The 19,623-nt window shown below is 42.0% G+C and overlaps 1 protein-coding gene across 3 annotated transcripts in view; it reads right to left on the reverse strand.

Moving 5' to 3' along the window:
* The window catches only part of LOC122549488 (arf-GAP with SH3 domain, ANK repeat and PH domain-containing protein 1-like), a 365,329-nt gene that overhangs the window by 314,901 nt on the left and 30,805 nt on the right, over positions 1 to 19,623 (reverse strand). For 2 of the 3 annotated variants that reach the window (XM_087986271.1, XM_087986270.1), the window contains exon 3: positions 14,190 to 14,316. The exons of the other annotated variant lie outside the window; for it this stretch is intronic. In XM_087986271.1, the coding sequence (XP_087842397.1) occupies positions 14,190 to 14,316 (127 nt within the window). The remainder of the gene's footprint in view (positions 1 to 14,189; positions 14,317 to 19,623) is intronic. 3 annotated transcript variants of the gene reach the window in all.

The following is a 19,623-nucleotide window of genomic DNA, read 5'->3' on the forward strand; positions in this document are numbered from 1 at the left end:
GATTTATCCACCTTTAATCGTTTCAAGACATCCAGCACTTCCTCCTGTGTAATCTGGACATTTTGCAAGATGTCACCACCCATTTCCCTACAGTCTACATCTTCCATATCCTTTTCCACAGTAAATACGGATGCAAAATATTCATTTAGTATCGCCCCCATTTTCTGTGGCTCCACACAAAGCCCACCTTGCTGATCTTTGAGGGGCCCTATTCTCTCCCTAGTTACCCTTTTGTCCTTAATATATTTGTAAAAACCCTTTGGATTCTCCTTAATTCTGTCAAAGCTATCTCATGTCCCCGTTTTACCCTCCTGATTTGCCTCTTAAGTATACTCCTACTTTCTTTATACTCTAAGGATTCACTCGATCTATCCCGTCTATACCTGACATATGCTTCCTTCCTTTTCTTAACCAAACCATCAATTTCTTTAATCATCCAGCATTCCCTTTCACCCTGACAGGAATATACTTTCTCTGGATTCTTGTTATCTCATTTCTGAAGGCTTCCCATTTTCCAGTCTGCCTCCAAACAGCTCTCGAAAGTTCTTGCCTAATACCATCAAAATTGGCCTTTCTCCAATTTAGAATTTCACCTTTTAGATCTGGTCTATCCTTTTCCATCACTATTTTAAAACGAATAGAATTATGGTCGCTGGCCCCAAAGTGCTCCTCCACTGACACCTCAGTCACCTGCCCTGCCTTATTTCCCAAGAGAAGATCAAGTTTTGCACCTTCTCTAGTAGGTACGTCCACATACTGAATCAGAAAATTGTCTTGTACGCATTTAACAAATTCCTCTCCATCTAAACCTTTAACACTATGGCAGTCCCAGTCGATGTTTGGAAAGTTAAAATCCCCGACCATAACTACCCTATTATTCTTACAGATAGCTGAGATCTCCTTACATGTTTGTTTCTCAATTTCCCTCTGACTATTCGGGGGTCTATAATACAATCTCAATAAAGTGATCATCCCGTTCTTATTTCTCAGTTCCACTCAAATAACTTCCCTGGATGTATTTCTGAGAATATCCTCCCTCAGCACAGCTGTAATGCTATCCATTATCAAAAATGCCACTCCCCCTCCTCTCTTGCCTCGCTTTCTCTTCCTGTCGCATTTGTATCCTGGAACATTAAGCTGCCAGTCCTGCCCATCCCTGAGCCACATTTCTGTAATTGCTATGATATCCCAGTCCCATGTTCCTAACCATGCCCTGAGTTCATCTGCCTTCCCTGTTAGGCCCCTTGTATTGAAATAAATGCATTTTAATTTATTAGTCCTACCTTGTCCCTGCCTGCCCTGACTATTTGACTCACTTCTGTTCCCAGCTATACCCAGTCTCAGATCGATCTCTTTCCTCACTATCTCCCTGGGTCCCCCCCCCCCACCTTACTAGTTTAAATCCTCCCAAGCAGTTCTAGCAAATTTCCCTGCCAGTATATTAGCCCCCTTCCAATTTAGGTGCAATCCGTCCTTCTTGTACAGGTCACTTCTACCCCCAAAAGAGATTCCAATGATCCAAAAATGTGAATCCTTCTCCCATAAACCAGCTCCTCAGCCATGCATTCATCTGCTCTATCCTCCTATTCCTGCCCTCACTAGCTCGTAGCACTGGGAGTAATCCAGATATTACTACCCTTGAGGACCTCCTTTTTAAAATTTCTGCCTAACTCTCTGTAATCTCCCTTCAGAGTCTCAACCTTTTCCCTTCCAATGGTCGTTGGTTCCAATGTGGACAATGACCTCCTGCTGGCCCCTCTTCCCCCATGAGAACATTCAGCACCCTCTGAGACACCCTTGACCCTGGCACCAGGGAAACAACACACCATTCTGCTTTTTCTCTGCTGGCCACAGAAACATCTGTCTGTACCTTGGACTACAGAATCCCCTAACACAATTGATCTCATGGGAGCCGACGTACCCCTCATTGCATTAGAGCCAGCCTCAATACCAGAAACTTGGCTGTTCATGCCATGTTCCCCTGAGAATCCATCACCTCCTACATTTTCCAAAACAGCACATGTTTGAAATAGGTATATCCACAAAAGACTCCTGCACTAGCTGCCTACCTCTCTTACCCTCCCTGGAGTTAACCCATCTATGTAACTGTATCTGAGATTTTCCCCTCTTCCTCTAACTGCCATCCATCACATACTGTTGCAAATTCCTCATCGCTTCTGTCTCTCCAACTGATCCACTTGATCTGATAAGATTCGTATCCAACAGTATTTATTGCAGATATAATCCGCAGTAACCCTTAAACTCTTTAAACTCCCACATCTGACAAGAAGTACATATCACTGCAACGGCCATTTTTGCTCCTTTACAATCTACAGACCCAGAAAATAACACTGTCTTAGAACTCTACAAGCACTGCCCCAGGTTAAATTTATAGCTATGGCTTATATTTTAAGTTTAATCAAGAGACTTATCTCCAAAAACATATAATTAAGAAAGAATCCACTATACTCACTACTGCAGTCTCTCTCTTGGACAGACTTAAAACAACAATTAACTTATCTGATTCTGTGCTGTGAACTTCACCCAACAGTTTCTCGAAGGTTAGTTGTTAATTTCACTGTTTGTTAATTTTCCCAGATGCATTCCGATGTCCAGCGATACACTAATTCAAACAAAGGCGGTAACTGTGCAGGTTCTCTCTCTCTCCTGTACTGTTCTCGCCATGTGCTTCTTTTGTCTGCTCTTCTCCCTTTTAAACTGTTGTTTTGACTTTTTTTTCCCCAAAGTTCCAAAACAATGCAAAGCATATGAAACAGTAATTGCCGCTCCTGGAATCCGAGGAAATCACCTCCAACACCTAAAATACCTCAAACAAAAAAGGAGCAACTCTTACAGCCAGAAATGTTTCCCATCCTCCATCTTGGATTACCTCTCCCTGTATTCCATTAGATCTAACTTTACAAACCAGTCTCCCATGGGGAACCTTGTGGAACACTTTACTGAAGTCCACATAGATCATGTCCACTACTCTGCCCTCAATCCTCTTTGTTACTTCTTCAAAAACTCAGTCAAATTTGAGAGACATGATTTCCCATGCGCAAAGCCATGCTGACTATCCCTAATCCATCCTTGCTTTTCCAAATACATAAAATTATGAGGGGCATGGATAGGATAAATAGACAAAGTCTTTTCTCTGGGGTGGGGGAGTCCAGAACTAGAGGGCATAGGTTTAGGGTGAGAGGGGAAAGATATAAAACAGACCTAAGGACAACTTTTTCACACAGAAGATGATATGTGTATGGAATGGGCTGCCAGAGGAAATGGTAGAGGCTAGTACAATTACAGCAATAAAAAGGCATCTGGGTGGGTATATGAATAGGAAGGGTTTGGAGGGATATGGGCCGGGTGCTGGCAGGTGGGATTAGATTGAGTTGGGATATCTGGTCATCATGGACAAGTTGGACCGAAGGGTGCTGTACACCTCTATGTCTATGTAAATCTCGTCCCTCAGGATTCCTTCCTACAGTTCGAAGAGATAGGAATAAAATATTTAAGTAGTATTTCGATTAATACACTGAAGTGCCAAAGCATAATAGGCATGTTCTGAAAAAGTGGACAAGAGTTGGTGCTTGACGAACAGCATGGACATAATAGGCCAAAGGGTTCCTTTCTGTGCTGTACAACTATGAATCAAAAAAAAACTACTAGTCCAAATAGGTACAAGTACTGAAAAGATGCAGAAAATCATGCTGGCTTACTGTAAAAAAAAAATTCAGATATGACCTTGAAATTGAATAGCAAGAGGGTTGAACAAGCAAAATACATGCTGCCTTATAGACCAAAATCTCTTTCCATGAAGCAGCATTGCCTTATTTTGAGACCAGATTTTCAGAGAGCAAGAATTTGAGAAAGATAACATTTAAAATTTACACTTTGACAACCAAAAATACTCAATTGTAACCTCAATTTTTCCTAATTCATAATCTTTAAAATGTGCAATAACTCAGATGCATGCTTGATTTTATGTTGAATTCATCTAAATGCAGCTTTGACAATCACCAAAAAATCAAAAGGGCAAAATAACATCAGTCATCTACAATCAAATGTGATCTGCACTGGTAATGGTTCCTACCAAATATGTGTTAACTGTAGACATCAAGCCAGCCAGTGGAACATTAAAAACACACATATGCAGTACCAGATGAAACACGAAAATGAAACTGAAAAATACTAGTGAGGAACAATTTAAATTTAGTCAATTATTTTACAAATGAATCCATAATTCCAAACAACCAACTTACTGGCCCAGATTTTCCTCAAGACTTGCACGGTTTTACAACAAACAGCCATTATGGTGTAATGAATTTAAGTAGCGGGAAAAGTTTATGAATTTCCTCAAAATACTGCATCGTTCTACTGAGACCAACCAACTATTTAAATTATATCAGTCCAACCTGATTAAAATCAATGGTGATCATTCATTCATTGGATTAATTAAAGTTTGATTGCTGCCAATTGGACTGTTATAAGAATGCACTGATGGACTATTTGGTACAGAAATGAATGGGGAAGCAGGGTGGGAGAATAGGAGCATTTTGATTTAAATGCTGATTTCAATAAACAGATAATTAATTAGTTAAAAATCATAAAATATGCAGTTGTTGGTTCATTGAATTGCATTAAAGGAATTGCTCATCCAGGACTTTTGTTTCTACACTTTTGAACTTAAAAGTAAAGCTCATGGACACTGTTCCCTACCATTTCCTGTTGAGGTACAGCACAGGGTTAGATAGAGTAAAGCTCCCGCTACGCTTTGAAACTGAAAGTAAATGGGAAGTAAAGCTAGGACGTTTGTTTCTAAACTGACCAGGGCTAAGGATATTATCATTACGAGACTTTGATAAAAAAAAACCATTAGCACCTTCTGCTTAAATTCCTAACCATTTCACAGTGTTGCATTTTTCAAAAAAACATAGCCTCTTAATTTTATGCTTAACATTCTACTACAGCAATATGCCCTGTTAACAAAGTTGGTGAGTTGGATTAAAATCCATGATTTCAAAAAGGCAGCATGGGTCGTTATGGTGCAGTGGGGTAGTGTCTCTGCTTCTGTGCTTGGGGGCTCAGGTTCAAGATCCCAGTTCCAGAGCTAGGTCATATCATCTCCAAATAGGGGGATTAGGAAATGTCTATGCAGGATCCTAGAATCCATTGTACCTTTGCACAGACCAATAGTCTGCTGCTGATCTGAATATCATGCATGTGTTTTCATTAACTGGTTTTCCAAAGTTTTCACAGCTAGGATCCAGAAAATCGCAAAGAAGAAATACTCCGCATCAGCTTTCTCTGTAAAAGACACTAACAGTATTCCAAAGATATCAAATAATCACAAAGCAAATGAGGAGAGGAAATAAATAATAACTATCACTCGAAAAAAAACTTTCAGAAACTAATGCAGTTAAAAATCTACAAGTCCTCCAGCCCTGATGAGATGCATCCTCTGATATTAAATAAAGTAGCTACAGAGATAGTGGATGCACAGGTAGTAATTTTCAAAAGAAAATATAACAGTACAGCACAAGAATAGGCTTTCAGCCCACCATTTCTACAGTGAACATGATACCATTCAAAGCTAATCCCATCTGCCTCTTCATGGTCCCTATTTTATATTCCCTGCCTATTCATGCATCTAAGTGTTTCTTAAACAATATCGTATTTGCTTCTACCAACTCCCTTTCATCACATTTCAGGGACTTAACACCTTCTGTGCATAAACATTTGCCCTCACTTTAAGCCTTTGCCCCCTAGCCTCCAAAACTCTAATGAAAACAATCCACGTTTGTCCATCTGGTCCTCACACTTAAGACACACCAATCCAGACAACATCCTGGCAAAACTCTTGTACACTCTCTCCAAAATTGCACAAATGTGGCCCTAATAAAGTCTTACACAGTTGCTACATGATTTGCCAACTTGAATATTCAATGCCCTGACTGATGAAGGCAAGCATACCATATGCCTTCTTTATTACTTTATCCACTTTTGTTGTCACTTTCAGGTAGTTATGGTTCTGCACCCCATGATCCCTCTGTATATCAATGCTCCTAAGTTTAATAATAATGGCACACGTATGTATATTTAAAAGTGAGAGAATTGGTTTCTATGCCCAAAGGAAGTCAACATCTTACACTTGCTCAAAAAACACACAATGTGACAGCACAAGTGAATAATTTCAAATCAAACAATATTGTGAAAAGTGTGTCTAGCTCTTTGAATGCAAACAGTTAAACACATTTTCAAAATGATCTATATAGTACCAAATAACTAAATTAGTCTAAATAATAGACTGCTGATAAAACAATTAACTAGAATTGCTAAAGTGAAGTATTGGGTCATTGACGTAACATTGATTTCCAGCTTTTAAAAACATCACTAAGGACAATGACGTTTAAACCACAAGTATCGACAACATTGCAGGACATTGCGAGACATTAACCATAACACTGGAGTCTAAAGGATTCACTTTGAAGGATAGTTAATCACCTCTATTTTCAAAACCACCACAGATCACAACTTTTATAATCACCACCATAAACAATTGCTTATAATGGAGCTTCAGGGCTTTTGTGGTGCAGTAGTAATGTCCCAGCCTGTGGGCCAAAATTTTGGCTTCAAGACCCAGCTACTCCAGAGTTGTGTCACAACCTGTCTGAACAAGTGCACAGGTTGATTTTTAAAAATCTGTAACGAACTTCAAGAGGCTGAGCAGCACAGTGGTGGTGCCCCTACCTTTAGGCCAAAAGACCAGGGCTGATGGTGAGTGGTAGTAACCCTCCCAATGAACCAGAAGGCCTGCGTTCATGTTCCAACTGCTCCAAAGGACGACAAACATCCCTGAACAGGCTGATTTGAAAAAATACTATTGAACATAGAGGGCTTTTATGGCACAATGTAGTGCCCCTACCTCCTGGTGAGAAGACCCGAGTTGAAGTCTCACCTACTCCAGAGGCATTTGAATTATCATGAACTTAAGGTGCTTTTGTGGTGCAATGGCAGTGTCTCTACCTCTGGGCAGGCCTGGGTTCACATCCAACTTGCTCCAGAGATATGTTACAATATCTCTGAACAAGCAGTTTAGACAATAAACATAATTGAGCTTCAAGAGGCTTTACAATGATGGTATCTCTAACTGAGCCATAAATCCAAGGTGAAGTCCAACCTAATCCAGAGAGGTGAGAGATTAAGAATACAAAGAGACCCTTTGGCCCACACTGGTCAGACATCCATCAACTAATCCCATCTTCCAGCACTTGACCTGTACCCTTGTATGCTTGTGGGGTTTCAAACACTCAAAACAATTCCTAAACACCATGAAGGTTCCTGCATCCATGACCCTTTTAGACAGAGTTCAAGAAAAATGTTTTCCTCAAATTCCCTCCAAAACTCCAGCTCCTGCCTTTAGAAGTGTAACCCCTGGCTATTGACACCTCTAAGAGGAGATATTTCTCCCAGTCTCCTCTGATTATGCCAATCAAAACTTCAGATACCTCAATCAGGTCTCTCCTCAGCTTCCTCCTCTCTAACAGAAAATAACCCCACACTATCCAGTCATTCTTCATAGCTAAATTGCTCCAGCCCAAGTAACATGCTTTTGAATGTCTTCTGCACCCTCTCGTATCACAGTCACATCTTTCTTATAAGGTGGCAAGCAAATCCAGCATATAGTAATCCAACCTATGGCATAACTAACATTATGTAAAGTGGCATCATAACCTCCTGGCTTTTTAGTCAAAGCATTGAATACAAAGGCAATATCCCCATCTGGCTTTAATACCTTATCTATCTGCCCTGCTGTCTTCAACAACTATGGACATGCACACCAAATCACTCCAATAACTCAGCATCTCCTAGGGTACTACCAATCAACATACACTTCATCTGTACTGTTAAATCCTTCCAAATACTTAACCTCACTTTTTAAAATTAAATTCTATTTGCCACAGTTCAGCCTATCTGACCAGACTATCAACCTTAGTTGAAGGCTTTCCTCGCTATTTACCGCAGCAATTTGAGTCATCTGAAAACTTGCAGAGCTACTATCTCCGAAAGGACAACACCAAACCATGGTATGCCATTGCACATAGACTTCCAGTCACAAAAAACCATTCGACCATCAACTTCTGCTTCCTGCCATGAAGCTAATTTTGAATCCAAATTGACACATTGCCCTGGATCCCAAGGGCTCTTACCTTCCTAACCAGACTTGTGAAATCATATCCCTCCTTACTGCAGAAATTGACTATTAATATTGCAACACCACCTCATTTACACGCATCCCTTTTTACCTGAAGATTCGATACCCTTGGAGATTGAAAATAAATAAATGCCTTCCAACCTTGTTACAATCCCTTTCACCTTAACTTTACTATATTTGTGCTACCCTCCAGACTGACTGGCTGCTTTTATCTATTACACCTCTGCAAGACTTGATTCCCCCCACTCCCCCTTCTAAACTCCATGGGAGTACAAAGGGTCATCAATTGCTTCTCATTTGACAAGCCCATCAGCCCCAGGATTATCCTTGTAAGCCTTCTCTGGACTATTTCCAACATCAGGGTGGTAAAAACAATGACTGCAGATGCTGGAAACCAGATTCTGGATTAGTGGTGCTGGAAGAGCACAGCAGTTCAGGCAGCATCCAAGGAGCTGCTTTTATTCCTGATGAAGGGCTTTTGCCCGAAACGTCGATTTCGCTGCTCCTTGGATGCTGCCTGAACTGCTGTGCTCTTCCAGTACCACTAATCCAGAAATATTTCCAACATAAGCACATCCCTCCTTTGTTACAGGGCCCAAAACCACACACCATATTCCAAATGTGATCTGACCAAAGCAATGTTCATGACTCTATATTCCAACATTCTATTTCCTTTCCTGGCTGTCAACTAAAACTAGAGAATCCTGAACTAGGACTGCCAACCACCTTTGTGCTGCAGTTTTCTGAAGCCTTTCACTGTTTTGAAAATAGTCCACGCCTCTATTCTTCCTACCAGTACATAATCTCACTTTCCCAAACTATATTTCATCTGCCACTTCTTTGCCCACTCTCCTAGTCTATCCAATCCCTGCAGTTTCCCTGCCTCCTCAACATAAGGTGTTCCTCCACTTATCTTTGCATCATCTGTAAACTTACAACAAGGCCCTTAGTTCCTTTGTCCAGTTTGTTAATGTATAACATGAATATTTGTGGTCCCAACACAGACCCCTAGGGAACTCTACCTGTCACTGACTGCTGCACTGAAATCATTCCTTTATCCACTATGGGCTCTTATTTTATTTAACAGCCTGTGTGGCACTTTGTCTTCTGAAAATCCAAACAGATAACATCCACTGGCCCTCATCTAACTTGCTCGTTACCTCCCCAAAGAATTGTAACAGATGCGTAAGGCATGACCTCCCCTTGAAGCAGTGCTGATTCAGCCATGCTCTTCCAAATACTCTGCAATCGCATCCTTAATAATGGACTCAAATTTTTACCAACAACCAAGGTCAGGACAACTGGCCTATGTTTTATGTCTTCTGCCTCCCTTCCTTCCTTCTTTAACATGGAGGTTAGATTAGCTATCTCTAGTCTTCTGGAACACCCTCACTGCCAGTGATTCCTATAGATGATCAAAAATGCCTCTACAATCTCCTCAGTTACGTCCTCCGGAACTCTGGGCTGCAGTCCAACTAATCCAGTTGCTTTAAGCCAACTTTAGATCTTTCAGTTTCCTCAACACCTTCTCCTTAGTGATGGCCACTACACCCACTTCTACCCTAATTCTCTTGAAGTTCTGGCATGCTACTCATGTTTTCCATTACGAAAACAAACGCAACATAACCATTTCTTTCTTCCCAGTTACTACATCTCCAGCCTCGTTTTCCAGTGGTCCCATTATCCACTCTTGCCTTTTAGACATCTTAAAAAATTTGCAAACTCATTATTTGCTCACTCATATTTCATCTTCGCCCTCTTTACTGCTTCAAGTTATCAATCATTTTTGAAATGTTTCCTACTAATCTTCACCATGTGGTATGCTTTTATGCTGTCCGACTTCCCTTGCCAGCCACGGTTGCCTCATCCTCCCATGGCTTAGCATCAGGTCAAATCTAATATATCCAACCATAATTTCAGTTTTCACTGTAGATAAATTCAGTTTATATTCAGATGTATACATACATTCATTTGGTGCAAGATATCAGGTGTATGACATAATGTAAAGAAAGTATCACATTAAGTGCTTCAGTTTCTTCCACAACATAGCACTTCTTACAAACAGGTTTTGCTCCGAGCAATTTGCAGTGCGTCTGCAAGCAAAACTCTCCAAAATTGAGTAATAAAATATTGTGATATGATTTGTCTTAAGATTGCAACTAGTGCACCAGTTAAAATGACTGCTTACAGTATGGAAAAATTCAGGTTTGTACCAATATGCTTTCATGCTGTTAATTCAACACAAAAACCATCAGATGATTTTTATCTAATTTTATTTCCTCACACATGACTTTCAATGAGCAAAATCTGAGTGTGCATTTGTGTGTGCTTCTTGTAGCATCAGTATAAACAACACAAGTTTCACATCCTCATTAAGACTGTTAAAATATTAAACAATTCTGGACAACAATATTCTGTAATAGGTATTTTCTGTGGTTTTAAGTCAACACACCATAATTCATTACTTTTAAATTGATCTACACAGTCTGCACCATCAACTGAAAAAGCATTGTAAAGTTTCAAATGAAATATTTCACATCTAAGGAGTGTCTTAGAATATCACTTCATGAAGCACCACTAGCACATACTTCCTTTATAGTTTCTGCTTTTAATTACCAGTTTTTTTCATGAAAGGTTCATTGGATCGTGAATGTCTAACCACAAACTACTATCGAGTGCACTCTTACTAGACGCACTAAAAAAAAATTTACCCAAACTTCAGCAAATATTTACTGCCTCAATACATTAAAAGCTATATCTGGCAATCATGGATGAAACTTTTACAACTGTATCATGGTTTCCTGATGCTACCATACATAGTTTACAGAACACGAACGGCCTACACCTGTTTCTAAGATTTGATGACTCTTCAAAGTTTGAGAGAAGATTTGTAGCTCGGGTGCTCGTTGTTGTTGTTCTGCTCGCTGAGCTGGGAATGTGTTGCAGACGTTTCGTCCCCTGTCTAGGTGACATCCTCAGTGCTTGGGAGCCTCCTGCGAGGCTTCACAGGAGGCTCCCAAGCACTGAGGATGTCACCTAGACAGGGGACGAAACGTCTGCAACACAAATTCCCAGCTCAGCGAGCAGAACCACAACATTTGATGACTCTGTATTAGGCTAATGTTCAATTTTGTGGGACAGCGCTCCCAATTTTGGTATAACTCCAGTTCGTAAAGGAGGACTTTGCAGGATCAAAGGATATGTTCTTGTTTCCACTCCTACGTCAATGCCAAGATTTCATTCCTTTTTGATATTGTACCAATTTGCTATAACTGAGTGGCAAGGCCACTTCAGAGAGCATTTAAGAGTCAACCATGTTGTTGTCGATATGGAGTTACATTGAGACCTGATCAAGGACAGCAGGTTTTCTTCCCTAAAAAGATTTAGTAAACCAGATGGGTTTTTATAGCATGGCTTCATGGTTACCATTACTTTTAATTCCAGATCCATTTATGAGTTTAATTTACATCCAGCAACTACTATGATGGGATGTGAAGCATTCAGAGACAGGTAAACTCAGGAGGGATGTTCTTGATAACTGGGGCAGTCAGGAACCAGGGGTCACAGTCTAAATATACAGAATATGCCATTTAGTACGGAGATCTGGAGAAACATCATGAGCCTCAGAGTGTGCTCATCCTGTGGAATTCTCTGCTATAGAAAGGAGTGGTAGATGGAGTTTAATTTAGATATTTGCAAGGTGCTGAATTTTGGAAAGGCAAATCAGGGCGGGATCCATAAACGTAATGGAAATTTCCTGGGGGGGTTGCTGAACAAAGTGCAGGTTCATGGTGCCTTGAATGTGGAGTCATAGGTAGATAGGATAATGAAGGCAGTGTTTAGTATGTTTTCCTTTCCTGGTCAGAACATTGAGTATAGGAGTTGGAAGGTCGTGTTGCAGCTGTACAGGATATTGGTACAGCCAATTTTGGAATAGTGCATGCAATTCTGGTCTCCCTCCAATCAGAAGGGAATGAGGAAGTGGTGGAGGCTGGTACAATTCCAACATTTAAAAGGCATCTGGATGGGTATACGAATAGGAAAGGCCAACTGCTGGGACTAGATTAGATTAGGATATCTGGTCGGGATGAACAGGTTGGACCAAAGGGTCTGCTTCCATGCTGTACATCCCTATGACTATGAGAAAGGTGTTGAGGTCAAAACATTGAATGTTTCCAAAAGGACTACAGACGTATTCTGAGGGCTAAAGGTAAAGGGTTTAGGAAGAAAGCAGGAAAAGGGTACAGCATAGAATGATCAACCATGATCATACTGAATGGGAGAGCAGCTTCAAGGACCAGGTGGCTCATCCTGTTCATATTTTCTATGTTCCTATTAGTCCGAGCCACCCCTTCCCTACTTAAAACAATACTATATCGCGCTTAATGTAAAATTTCAAGTTTCCAGTTCAACATCTAACAAATATTTCACATTAAGTAAATGTTAAATGTGTCTTCTAGAATGAAGGAATCCCACTCTTCACCATTGGTAGTTGTCATCACAGCCTAGTTAGTTGCCAAATAAGAAGCAAGATGCTTTCTCCTAGAGATAATTATCAGAAGCATTCAAACTATGCCCGCTTAATTGCGTGCATTCAACACCAGTGGAAAAGCACAACCCAAAAACCTGATAGGCTAGTTGACGTCCTGCTCAAATTGAGGAATGATGGAAGTCTTACAAGACGAATCTATTTATAAAATATTAAAAAAAAATTGTGTGCATTCTTGAAAATGCGTTTGCAAATTTTCCTCGCTAATTTTATAAATTCAAATGACTGATCAAAGGTGCGGCGTAAAGGCCTTGCTTCACCTCAACTCTGAAACAATACTAATTCTCAAAAAGGATGTCAGATAGAGGAAACACCGAGGGGAAACGCAACTGTTTGAAAACGTTACCACAGCTATCAGCTAGAATACCACCTTCGCTAAATAATATAAACAGCATTAGAAGACGAAAAAGTAAATGAAAAAAAAGTAATTTTTAACATTACTACATGATTTATGCCTCACCGTGGCAGAAAATCCATCGAATCGTGCGAATTTAAGTGGACAGTGGAAACATTGACGCTACCGCAAATAGCAGATTAATCAAAAACAACTCGCTCGACCTTTGCCAAGATATTACAACACCAACGCCTGTGGTATTAAATCTGCCCTAGAAAGTTAGCCAAATATATATAAAAACGCAAATGATGATAGAATCATTGGTGACACACGTAAACACATCCACAATGAGAAAATGTACTCGTTATTCTAAAGTTTCTACGCCCATTACTCAAATGAATAAAACCACGTCTTTATTGTTCTTACTCAAATGAAGCACTCAAGAGATCATTGAATTTTTAATTCAAAAAAATAATGTGAATATAATGGGGGGAAAGCAGGAGATTGGCACGAGTTAATGATCATTTAACGACCTGGCGCAGAAACGAAAGGCCAAATAGCTTCCTTCTCTATCTCAAGACTTGCGATTTTGGGTTTTTAATGCACCGGCAATTTGCAAACGAAAAAAAAAGCCGGTGGAAATGTGATTTGAAGGATTTGTTTTTAGAACGAAAAAAGGAGGGGGTTTTGGAGATGCGAAAGAAGAAAAGTGACGGAGAGCAGTTTTAACTCAGACTGACTGGATTTGTTGAAAAGATGTTTTTTAAATAAAATAAATAAACTGAGTAACATTGTCAGAGAGAGACTACGATGCAACAACTGCCCCATCCAGCGGCCGGCCGACCACTGCTCCAGCGCTTCCATTATGCAATGGAGAAAAATACGCAGACTTAAATAGAAGATATAAAAATATAACTGGTGCATTGAGACAGGGGGGAGCGGAATGGCGGGCAGTGAGGGTGATGGATGGCTGCCTCTCTAATACTACACCCTTCGTCCTCCTAGCTCTCTCGCTCACTTCCTTCCCCCGGGGGGTTTCATTTTGCCGGCTGTTTATTGTTGCTTCTCTCCCTACCTCTCTCGCGCCTTACCTCTTCGAGCAAGGACGCTGTGTTTCTGCAGTTAAGCAGTTTGGTGGTGAAGCTGGACGTGGTTGGCGAGTTGTAATCCTCCGTCGTCTCGGCTATAAACTCCGACACTGAGATTTGATCGGGCATTCTTCACAACGGCGAGAAGCAAGAGATGGAGTGGAGGAAGAAGCCGAGGGCGACGATGATGATAGTGGTGGTGATCCAAGTGGTGATGTTGCGAATGAATGGAGGAAAGGGTTTTTAAATAAAGAAAGAGAAGGATGGGTGGGGGTGGGAATTCAGAGAGAGAGAGAGAGAGAGAGACAAGACGAGAGCAGGTTAATTAGTGGCCCTCACAGACACTCCGGGGCGGCGGCAGCAACAGCTGCTGGGTGACTGCGCACGCGCACCCTGCGTCTCCGGCTCGCGCTCCTCGGTCGGTTGAAGGTTTTTTTTCCCCTGCACCCCGTGTCCCGGTGACTCGTGCAGACTGGCATTCGCCCGCCCGCGCTCCTTTCTCTTGCCCCGCCCACTTGCTCGCTCTCCTCGTCAACTTCCCTCTCCACCGCTAGCCCCGCCCATTCGCCCGGCCGCGTCCCACCTGCCCCCTGAAGCCACCACCCCCTTCCCGATGACCCCACTGGCCCCGCCCACTCGCCCGACTGCGTCTCACATGCCCCCTAAAGCCACCGCCCCCTTCCCGATGACCCCACTAGCCCCGCCCACTCGCCCGACTGCGTCTCACATGCCCCCTAAAGCCACCACCCACTTCACGATGAACCCCGCCCACTCCCTGAAGTCCCACCCGCGACCTTTATTGGTCCCGCCCTTTCCCTCATGCTCCTGCCTTCTCCCCCCGCTCGTGCCTTCCACGATAGTTCCGCCCATTCCATCTTTGACGCGCGACCTTGGCGGTTGCCTGTCATGTGGGCAAAACTAGGAACGGTCAGGGATGTTGTATTTTGGACGCCTTGCTTTTTGGTGTGCCGCAAGGTTTTGTGTTTTGTGAAACTGGTCTTAAGTGCATTTTCTCATATCTCTTTGTAAGTGTTTCTTGCTTTATGCTATTGTCTCCAAGTCACTCAAGGCGTGCCTGCTGCATTCCAACTGCAACCCAATTGACCGGGAGAGAGCGGGTGGAAATCGCAGTGAACTGGGGGACCACATTGAGGTCTGACGAAAGCCATCGACTCGAGACCCTTCCTCACACCTGAAATACTACTCGACTTCCTCAGTTATTCTAGCATTATCTGCTTTTATTTCAGATTTCCAGTACCCAAAGTATTTTCTTTTGAGACCAGACTGTTTTAGTGACAAAAAATCATTCTTTAAATCTTTAACAGCCTTAATAATTCATGCATGTTCATTGTAGGGCGCAGGCAGAACACGTAGGAATATATTCACACTAGATGACCCCTATGGAAAACTCCACAGATGGCACCTCATAAAATGTAACACTCCATTGTTGAACAGTCTAAGTTTTAATATTAGGTTCACATTTTAAAATCGCAGGAATGCTTGGAGGAAAAAAGTGGACTTAAAAAGCACAGGGCACATTGGGTGCAGAGGGCACATTTTCAAAATCTTGGGGCAATATAAAACCTATAAGTATTGTGAACCATGAGGAAGACAGCATCGGAGTTCAAAAAGATGTAGACTGGTTGCTGGATTGGGTGGACAACTAGCAGATAAAATCTAATGCAAAAACTGAAATGATTCAGTTTGATCGCAAGAATGTACAGGCACAACATAAAATGAAGAGTACAAACCAAAAGAGGCAGGAGCAGAAATCATAAAAGGTGGCAATACAGGTTGAAAACAGACAATAAAGGATAAAATATCCTAAGGTGTTATTGATAGGGGCACAGGGTGAAAGTGGAAATTAGATAAATATGAAGTGCTGCATTTTGGGAAAGCAAATCATAGCAATGACTTATACACTTAATGGTAAGGTCCTAGGGAGTGTTGCTGAACAAAGAGACCTTGGAGTGTAGATTCATAGCTCCTTGAAAGTGCAGTCGCAGGTAGATAGAGTAGTGAAGAAGGCATTTGGTATGCTTTCCTTTCTTGGTCAGAGTATTTAGTACAGGAGTTGGAAGGTCATGTTGCGGCTGCAAAGGACTTTGGTTAAGCCACTGTTGGAATATTGCATGCAATTCTGGTCTCTTTCCTATTGGAAAGATGTGAAACTTGAAAGGGTTCAGAAAAGATTTACAAGGATGTTGTCAGGGTTGAAGGATTTGAGCTATAGGGAGAGGTTGAATAGGCTAGGGCTGTTTTCCCTGGAGTGTCGGAGACTGAGGGGTGACCTTATAGAGGTTTATAAAATCATGAGGGGCATGGATAGGACAAATAGACAAAGTCTTTTCCCTGGGATGGGAGAGTCCAGAACTAAAGGGCATAGGTTTAGGGTGAGAGGAGAAAGGTATAAAAGAGACCTAAGGGGCAACCTTTTCACACAGAGGGTGGTATGTGTATGGAATGAGCTACCAGAGGAAGTGGTGGAGGCTAGTACAATTGCAACACTTAAAAGGCATTTGGATGGGTATATGAATAGGAAGGGTTTGCAGGAATGTGGGCCAGATGCTGGCAGATGGGATTAGATTGGGTTGGGATATCTGGTCGGCATGGGCGAGTTGGACCGAAGGGTCTGTTTCTTTGCCGTATATCTTTAGGACTATATTAAATACTTGTTTGGCCTCCGATCGATTTGTACATCCTGTTTTGAGCACCACAATTTAGAACGGATGTGAGGTCATTAGACACAATGTAGAAAACATTTAAAACAATGGTCCCAGAAATCAGCAACTTCAGTTACAAGAAAAGTTTGGAGAATTAAAGAGTTGTTCTGTTCCGAAAACCAAAGGTTGAAAGGAAATTTGGTAGCGATATTCAAAATTCTGAAGTGTCTGGTAAATGAGTGCAGCTAAGGAAACAGTGCAAAATTGAGAGTTTGACATGTTTCAATTTGATGATGCAAGGATGAAGGAGGAGTTTGTTTCCCTTTGCTTTTCTACTTTTCTCACACTGTATGGATTGATGCTTGCTCTAATGTAAGAGAAGCCTTTTGGTGGGTATTTGGTAAGCAGGTCAAGTTGATTCTCTTCTTCAACAACAAAAACAAGTTGCTGGAAAAGCTAAGCATGCCTGGCAGCATCTGTGAAGATAAATCAGAGTTAATGTTTCAGGTCTGATGATTCTTCCTCAGAATGGATGGTAGTTAGGAAAATGTTGGTTTATGTGCAGAAGAAAGGATAAGGGCAGGATATAAGGAGTAAATGATAGGTGGGGCTTGAGCCCATGGAGAGAGAAGAATAGTTGGACAAAGGAGTAGATAGCAAGGTGACTAGGAGGGTGAATATCTGGTGATTGAGGCTGTTAGTGGCTAACAGTAGATAGTGTGTAATGGCAGACTATGTGATAACAAGGCCTGGTTCGTGGAGTAGGAGGCTAGGACATGGGAGAGATCAGGTCCTAAAATTATTGAACTCAATATTGAGTCCAGATGGCTGCAGGATCCCCAAGCAGAAAATGAAGTGTTGTTCTTCCAACTTGCGCTGAGATTTGCTCGAACACTACAGTGAGCCTGAGACAGATGTTGGCCAGGGAGTTAGGTGGTCTGTTGAAGTGGCAGGCAACTGGAAGCTCAAGGATTTTTGCAGATGGAACATAGATGTTCTGTGAAATGGTCACCCATTCTACGCTTTGTTTCCCCAGTGTACAGGAGACCACATTGTGAGCAGTGAATGCAGTAGACTAGATTGTGAGAAGTGCAGGTAAAGTGCTGCTTCTGGAAGGTATATTTAGGTCCTTGGATACTGAGGAGAGAAGAGGTAAATGGGCAGGTGTTACATCTTCGGTGGTTGCAGGGAGATGTTGGGAGTGAAGGAAGAGTGGACCTGGGTGTTCCAAAGATAACAGTTCCTCTGGATGGAAGGCAGACAAAGGAGGGGAGGGGGATAAGTGTCTCATGGTGGCATCTCACTGGAGGTGGCGGAAATGGCAGGTGATGATCTTCTGGATGTGGATGCTGGTGGGATGGTAGGTAAGGACAAGATGACCCCTATCACTGTTGTAGGAGGGAAGAGAGGAGGTGAAGACGGCAGTGCGAGAGATGGTTTGGACCCAGTTGAGGGCCCTGTCGACAACGGTGTTGAGGAATCCTCAGTTGAGGAAGAAAGTGGACATTTCAGACAGTCCCTTGTTGAAGAAGGCCTCATCAGAACAGAGAGAATGTGTGATGGAGAAGGAAGAACTGGAAGAATGGAATGGACTCTTTGCAAGAAGTAGGGTGCAAGAATGTATAGTCCAGGTAGCTGTGGGAGTCAGTGTGTTTATAGTGAATATTAGTGGCCAGTCTATCCCTAGAAATGGAAAGAGATGTGGAGGAAGGGAGGAGTCAGAGATAGACCAGGTGAATGTGAGGTTGGGCGTAAATTGAAAGCAAAATTGATTAACATTTCCAATTCCGGGCAAGAGAAGGAAGTAACACCTATGATACCATCAATATATCAGAGAAAGAGTTGTGGGTGGGGGCCAGAAAAGCACTGGAATAAGGAATGCTCCACATACCCCCCCCCCGCCAAAGAGATGGGCATAACTGCGGTCCTCTGACATGAAGAAAATAAGAGGAGTTAAAAGCGAAGTTGTCGAGGGAGACAACGAGCTCAGCCAAGCAGAGGAGGATGGTGGTGGGTGGGGACGGTTCAGGCCTTTGTTCCAGGAAGAAGCAGAGAGCCCTGAGACCATCCTGGTGGGGAAAGGACATGTAAAGGGATTGTATGTTCATGGTAAAGAGGAGATGGCTGGACCCTGCAGTGTTCCAACAAAGTTCACGCAAGCTGGATGAACAACACCTTATTTTCTGCTTGGAGGCCCCTACAGCATTCTGGACTCAATATTGAATTCAATAATTTTAGGGCCTGATTCCGCTAATATCCTACCCCCTACCCACACACTAGACCTTGTTATCATATAGTCTGTCATTACACAGTACCTATTGTTCGCAACTAACAGTTTCCATTAATAGCTGTTCACCCTCCTAGCCAGCTCGTTATCCACTCCTTTGTCCAACTGTTCTTCTCTCTCCTGGGTTTCATCACCAACTTTCGTTTACTCCTTACACCCCTCCCTCCACCCTATCATCTGCATATAAACCAACCTTTTCGTAGCTATCATCCATTCTGAGGAAGGGTCACCAGACCCGAAACATTAACTTGATTTCTGTTCACAGATGCTGCCAGCTTTTCCAGCAGCTTATGTTTTTGTTTCTGATTTACAGTATCTGCAGTTCTTTCGATTTTGATTATTTTCTTAATGTTTAAAATACTATATAAATCAGTGGTTATAAAAAGTGAAAGGCAAACAAATAAATGAATAATAATAAATAATTAATTAGAATTCTTCACGAATAGCAAGACAGATGGATGTACAAGGCTGTGGCATGTGGGAACTC

The sequence above is a fragment of the Chiloscyllium plagiosum genome, unplaced genomic scaffold (genome assembly GCF_037043375.1).
Source record: "Chiloscyllium plagiosum isolate Xiang-an unplaced genomic scaffold, Cpla_swu_hap1 HiC_scaffold_4, whole genome shotgun sequence".
NCBI classification, from domain to species: domain Eukaryota; kingdom Metazoa; phylum Chordata; class Chondrichthyes; order Orectolobiformes; family Hemiscylliidae; genus Chiloscyllium; species Chiloscyllium plagiosum.